This window comes from Raphanus sativus, chromosome 4 (genome assembly GCF_000801105.2).
Source record: "Raphanus sativus cultivar WK10039 chromosome 4, ASM80110v3, whole genome shotgun sequence".
In the NCBI taxonomy this organism is placed as follows: Eukaryota; Viridiplantae; Streptophyta; class Magnoliopsida; order Brassicales; family Brassicaceae; genus Raphanus; species Raphanus sativus.
In genome coordinates, this window is record NC_079514.1 from 17,777,051 (window position 1) to 17,784,523 (window position 7,473).

Sequence of the window (7,473 nt, forward strand, 5' to 3'; positions counted from 1 at the left end):
CCCGTTCCAGTGCCTTTGGATCGGACATGAGCTAAATTTAGATAATAAATTCACGGTAAAACATATATCTGGCCTTGTATGGCTCGCCAGATACATTAAAGCTCCTATGGCACTGAGATAAGCCACCTCGGGACCAAGGACTTCTTCATCGTCCTTCTTAGGACCAAACGAGTCTGTGTCCAGACCAAGGGATCTCACGACCATTGGGCTACTCAATGGGTGAGACTGGTCCATATTAAAACGTTTGAGTACCTTTTTTTGTATATGCCTTTTGATGCACAAGGATTCCATATTTAATGTACTCAAGCTGTAATCCCAAACAAAATTTTGTTTTTCCTAGATCTTTCATCTCAAATTCTTTCTTTAGATATTCAATTGTTTGGGAAATTTCTCCAGAAATTCATAGGATATTCAGGTCATCAACATATACTGCAATTATCACAAAGCTCTTGTCAAATTCTTTATGAATATACACAGGCTGATCGGGTCATTCTTATAGCCCTGTTTCACTAAGTACTCGCTTAGTCTATTGTACCACTTTCGACCCGATTGTTTCAATCTATAAAGTGACTTATTCAACTTTATACAATGTTGTTCTCGAGAACCTTTTGCATTTGGTAATTCAATACTCTCTAGTACTTTCAAATAAATATCACTACCAGTGGACCATATAAATATGCAGTTACTACATCCATTAACCGCAAGTCTAATTTCTCTCTTATAGCCAGACTTATTAAAAATCGAAAAGTATTAGCATCCACCACATGGGAGTATGTCTCCCCATAATCTATTCCTGATCTCTCTGAGAATCCTTGTGCAACTAGCCGTGCTTTATATCTCACGATTTCACCATGTTCATTTCTTTTCCTCACAAAGACCCATTTATATCCCACTGGTTTTACATCATAAGGTGTCACAATTATTGGACCAAAAACATTTTTTTCTTTAAAGAATTTAACTCCACGTTTATAGCTTCTTTCCATTTAATCCAATCTGATCGTTGAGTGCACTAATAAATAGACGTGGTTTCATGATCATCGTTTAAATCCATTAATTCAAGTGCTACCTTGTATGCAAATATATCATCAATGTCGACATTCTTATGTTCCATTATGTACCAGACATGGCATAATTTATTGAGATCTCATTATTATCAAGACCTTCAGTACCCTGAAGCTTAGCGTCCCAAGCCTCATTGTTTGATACCTTAGGCTCCTCGGCCATGTCAGGGTTTCCTTAGCCTCATATTCATTCTCAGCACCTTTCTTTAATTTCTGAGGGTTCTTATCTTTCGAACCTATTGGTCTACCACGTTTTAGAAGTGCTCTAGACACTGTAGCAACTTGATTGTGTCCTTGTTGAACATCAATACGAATTGGTGCATTAACAGCTGGTATATATGACTTTGTTACTCTTTTCGGGTCAGCAAAAGAATCTTGCAATTGATTAGTTAGCTTTTGTAAATGTATTATCTTTTGGACTTATAATTCATATTCTTGAGTCTGAGGATCCTGCCAGGATAAAGATGGTTGATTCCATTGGACTTATCGACAAAATTAGGGTTTTCTATTTAGGAAGTAACAGTTGCTTGTCTTTCACGACAACAAAAAGAAAAAGAGCATAAACAGAGTAAAAATACAATCCGAATAAATCCCAAGGAAAACAAGTTATATAATCTTCTAAAACCGTCCGTTATTAGCATATATTAAATATTGAACAGCGTTTTCACTTGTTTCCCTAATCCATTTAGAATTCTATCTATCAAGCTTAAATTTTGGTGCGACGCAAAGGTATTCAACATAAAAGCTTTTAAAATTTTGTAGTCTCAAAACCTCTATGTGTTAACCAGTCTTGCCTTAAGTGGAGAACACCATTGATCCAGATTCTATTTCTCTCAGTCCTCCTACATCCAATGGTTTGATCATCTCTATGACCTCTGTACGTTTGATTCTCGTGCAACAAGAGAGATCAAGAAGTTGAAGATTCTTTAGCTGATCAGTGCGCGGGGTGCGCTCCAAAGTTGTGCAACCTTTTAGAACGATCTCCTTAAGACTACAAGCTTTCGAGAGTTCATCAACTTCAACTAGTTTCTGAGAATGACTAAGATTTATTATCCTCAACTTCGCTAGACTCTGTAAAACACAATGAAACACAAAGTAAATCAATAAAAAATGTAAGAGTGAACCAAAAAAAACAATTGTACCTTGGTTCCTGTCCAGAGATATTGAAGCTGACTATAAGGCATATTGATTTCAACAAGGTGTCTCGGATCGAAATCTTGAGGCAAGGATTGCAACGGATAGTATTCCCAGTGAAGTAGTTTGAGCTCATAAGGCAGAGATTCTAGCCCCTTAGGGAGATAAAGTTCTTGAGAGCTTGAACTGTAAATCTTCAACAGCCTAAGATTATACATATTCTCAAATGCATTAGGATTAACAAAAACGTTTATGTTTGTCGTGTCAAGAAATATTCCTTCAATAAATTCAGTTTCCTACAAAAAAACATAAAAAAGAGGGTCAGATTGTCAGATTGATGAAGAGGGTTTCTATATTATTCATATTTGACTCAGTAGTACCTTAGGTTCATCATCTTCTAGTACTGACTTGATGCTTGACGGTTCCCACATTCTCGCAATGTGACTATTTTCTGTTTTGGCGATTTCCCGACCAACATCTCGTATCAAATTATGCATCTCCACCTTTCTGTTCTCTGATATCATCAATAGAGACCGATCAACAAGACGGTTAACTCCAACGTGAGGAAAGAAACCACAACCTTCCAGAATTCGCAAGATTTTGTCTAAATGTTCATCTTTAAAGAAACAAGCAATATCTAAAAATATGTTACTCTCGTGGTCGGTGAGCGTATCATAGCTGCTTTTGAAAACGTCCATAATCTCTTGTGGAGGATGACGCTTGATCTTTTCGAACTCTACTTCCATTTCTTCTGGTTTTGTTCTCTCCTTCAGCTCTCTGCCATAGGAGCAAAGAGCTGCACGATTCCCATTAGCATACTCAACGACCTTCTTTGACATTTCAAGTAGATTACTATCACTTGGTTCTTTCTCTGGAAACGCGACCTGCCTGAATAGTTGTAGAGCCTCCTTCTTGTTTAAGGATGTTACCTCGAGAAAACCCTCGACTTGACACTGATAAAGAACTTGTTTATCTCGTGATGTTATGATGATTAAACTTGCGGTACCAAAACAATCATATTCTCCAAGGAAAGACTCGGCTTCCATAGGATTGTGCACATCATCAAGAACAATAAGAACTGTTTTCTTTTTTAGTTTCTCGATGAAATGCTCTTCCCGCAATTTGTATAGTCCTTCCTCATGAAACTTTATGTGGAAGTCTTCGATGAAGCAATGAGCTTCAAAGTCCTGACACATTAGGTTAAATGCTGTTTGAGCTATGGTAGTCTTGCCTACGCCAGGCATACCCCATATCCCTAGCCGGTAGATGTCATGAGATTGTTTGCGAAGCAAGTTTTCAATCCCAAGAAACCTCGAATAAAAGCCGATCTTACCAGTTGGATACATCTTCTCGCGAACATCTGCAACAATTTCATCCACTAACTCCGAGTCACTGCAAGTTGTTAAGACATGACTGTATTCGTTATTTGATCTTTTATATGTGTTACTGGTAATTTCATACTATACAATGCTAGCCATAAAATCATTATTACTGTCCAAACCTAGCATCGTACACGTAAGGTAAAACAATATATTAACCAATTGCTGACTTGACCACTACTTAGAAAGGTTATAATTGTTTACAACATTTGACTCCAGAATCCAGATTACAAAATTTACACTCATCCATATATATCATCAAAATGTTTTAAATCGTTTGGATCTGAAAGTCACGCAGGTTCCCAGATTTAAATTATTATCAACACGAAAAAATAAAATAAAAATGTATTCTCTCCGTATCACTTTAAGTAGTTTTTAAGGATTTCGATTTTGATTCAAAATAAATGATGTTTTTACTTTTCTAGATAAAATTTAATGTCACTTAAAATTTTTAACCAATGAAAAAGATATTTTAACCAATTACAAAATAGTGTATCTTTTTCATTGGTTAAACTAGTTTTATTTAATGCTATTTTTATATAACTAAGATAAATGACATAAAATATTGAGTTTTCTTAATCTTTGTGAGAAAACCTTAAATTGGTTATTTAGATATTTTTAGGTTCATATACATCTGAACCGAACTCATCCAGATCTAAAAAGACCCAAATCAAAATCGACACATAAATTTATAATATTCAAACGAGCCTTAATTTCAAATCAAGAAAAAAAAACGATGTTCGAAATGAACAATATGTACCTAAAAAGAATAGCAATATTCATGCCTAACTGATTTTATTTAGTAAAATAATTATGTGGAGTGAAAAATTAATTGACAATAAATGTAATTCATTTTTTTATTTTGATTTAACTTATTATTTTATTCACAAAACATGTTTTTGAATTATTTTTTTGGCTATTCCACGATTGAAACTAAAATAAAAATGTTTTAGTAAAACAAATTAAACTGAACGTTTAACCATATTCAAAACCCAATTATTTTACATTTTTGATTTTATAATTGGCACAAAGTTAATATTGATTAACTAATAAATAAAAATATGCACTATTATTATGGTAATATAATTAATGATGTAAATTATTATTAAGGTAAATAATTAATAAATTGTTAAGATAAGTAAATATGAGACTACAATTATTGTAATAATGTTATCCATGTTTCAAACAATTTTCATTTATTATGTTATCTATGTTTCCAAACAATACCAAAATGTAATTCAGTTTTAACAATAGAGATTAGTCATATCAAACATTATTATTAAAATTTGTTTTTGGGATAGTATATTTATCATATAATAATAAACATATTTAATTAATATAAATAAAATATAAATAAAAATATCTGTTTTCTTAGTAAAATTACTCAATTTGTATCATTCTCATTCTTACATTTACTATTTTCTTCTTTATTTTATTATTAAGAAACTGGATGAGAAATTAACAGTAAAAAATCAAAAGAAAATTATTGAATAAGGGTATAACTAGTTGAAACGCAGCAGTTATAGGTGTAGTTATGAAGTTCACGGGGATATAAATGAATGTGGTTTCAAGCGTTATTAAAAGATGATTGATACAATGGTTAGAAATTAGTGCACTTGTGAGATACTTATGACTCGTTCGTTACGCGATATTGCAACAATTTGATAATAAATTATCAATATTAACTTATAACGTTATAAATATATCAAAAACCTATTATCATTATAAAACAGAAAATTATTATTTTAATATAATTAAAAATAATGTGTTTATTTATTGATTATTTTTAGTTTATATCATAGTTATAATTTTTTAAAAAGTTCTGAAGATTTATATTATAATTGTTTAACATTGTCTGGTATATTTATATTAATGTTTAAAATCATAGTGAATATTTTTGGTTTAAGGTTTTTATAATATACATTATGATAACGTTAGTGAATATAAATTTAAATATCGAAAGTATTTTTATTTTTTTATTTATAATATATCAATGTTAAATTTTAAATTTAAAATATTTAAAAGTAAAAATTAATCCACATGTAACTTTCCACAACCGCAAATGCTAATAGAAATTAATTTTCAATTTAAAAAAGATTAGAACCGTTTATTGCATTTTTTATAAATGTTGCAAAATACTAACTACGTTTAGGGGCTGACTGGTTTTCCCGCTACCACCCGCAAACGCAGCTTTTGCGGTTCATAGCGATTGTTGGCGTTTCGAAACAATCACAGAAAACGCTACAAATCGCTTCAAACCGCTCCGAACCTCTTAAAATCAAAAGCTGGTTCCAGCTAGCGTTTGCGGTTGCGGGCGGTTGCGGGAGAGTAAATTTTTTTTCTTTAAAAACAGAATAAATAAAAATAATACTAAAAATATCCAATAAAAATTTTCAATTGAAATAATAGAAATTTTAAAATGTATTCATATTATATTTCAATTTATATTATAAAAATTCAAAACTAAAATATTTTCTATAAATTTTTAAAATTGAATAATATGATTTTATAAATATAAATTTTATATTTATCATATTATTATGATTTTAATATTTTTTATAATTACATAAAATGTAAATATTGTTAAATTATTATTTAACAGATGTTGCGTTTGGTGATTTACCAGTCATAAGGGTCCCGCAAACGCAACAATTTCTAACAGCTGTACCAGTCGTACAAATCTCTAGAAAACGCTTAAAACCGTAACCATCCGCACCCGTAAACTCCCGCAACCGCAACCGCAACCGCTGCGGTTACACCAGTCAGGCCCTTAGTTTACAGATAGTAACACTAAAACCAGTCAAACTCTAAGTTATTTCATAAGTTTCTAAATCCAAAATAGAGAACAAATAATAATAAAAAACGTTTCTACGTAAGAAACTTTAACATAAGAAGACTTTTTTGACATCTGTTATTTTCAGTAGCTAATATACTTTTTCAAAAAACAAAATTATCATAAAATAATTTATTCACCTATGTTAATGGCCTAAATATTGTTGCTCAATAACTACAAAAAGAATTAACAAAAACAAGTTAACTCCACCAAACGAATCTGGATCAGTTTTGTGAATTAACGGGGATTAACTTTACTATATTTCAGATATATGAAACGATACTAATTTAACATACGAACTCACTTTCGTTGATCACTTGACTTATGACCTCGCAAGTTCGCGGCTTCAATCAAACCGTTTCGCCATCTTCCTAGCAAATTCTCGGAAAAATCCTCACCGAAACTCTCCATCTTTTGCTCAATCATAGCTAGAGTGACATCACCATAGAAGAGCGGAATAACCACGACCAGGCCGTCTTTACGCCGCTCTAGGAACTTCACGAGCGTTTCCAAGAAGAGCGGCAAGAACACGTCGCTCTTAGAGAAAACCACCACAAAGAACTTAGTTTCCTCAATCGCAGACTGAGACACGTCAGTATTTGACGTCACTGCCTCACCGTTGGTTTCTTCTGCGACAAAAACGGAGATACTACTCCGGCTGAAAGCAGCTGAGAGATGGCTGACGAAGGAGTATCGGAACTCCTCCAAGCTGAAATGGATGAATACGTCATGTTGATTCGCCACTACAGGAAATTCGCGCATTGATAGCAGTGCATAATAGCGTTTCTTAATTTGTGCTATGTTTAATATTTTAATAGCGTTTCTTTTTTTGTAAACGCTACGAATAGGTAGTCTTAATAAAAAAAATGGTGACGCGTAGAATACATAGCATTATGTATTTCAAAACGCTGTCGAAACTGGGAGCGGGGAGTCATAAAAAAAGACCCGCTTAACACTTGGTGAAATTTTCAGTCTCCCTCTCATCTCACTTACAGAAATGTCTCGATCGAGTTTTTCTCTTTTTTTTTTCATTTTCCATCTCACTTTGAGAAATTGATAGAGTGAA

General features: G+C 32.6%; 1 protein-coding gene across 1 annotated transcript; it reads right to left on the minus strand.

Annotated features, from left to right (window-relative positions):
- Positions 1-1,538: 1,538 nt before the first annotated feature.
- On the minus strand, positions 1,539-7,169 carry LOC108850444 (disease resistance protein RRS1B). The gene is made up of 4 exons (XM_057008011.1): positions 6,712-7,169; positions 2,576-3,587; positions 2,204-2,491; positions 1,539-2,132 (listed from the first exon to the last, which is right to left on the minus strand). The coding sequence occupies exons 1-4, from the start codon at positions 7,167-7,169 to the stop codon at positions 1,857-1,859; spliced, it is 2,034 nt and encodes a 677-aa protein (XP_056863991.1). The 3' UTR covers positions 1,539-1,856.
- Between the last annotated feature and the right edge of the window lie 304 nt (positions 7,170-7,473).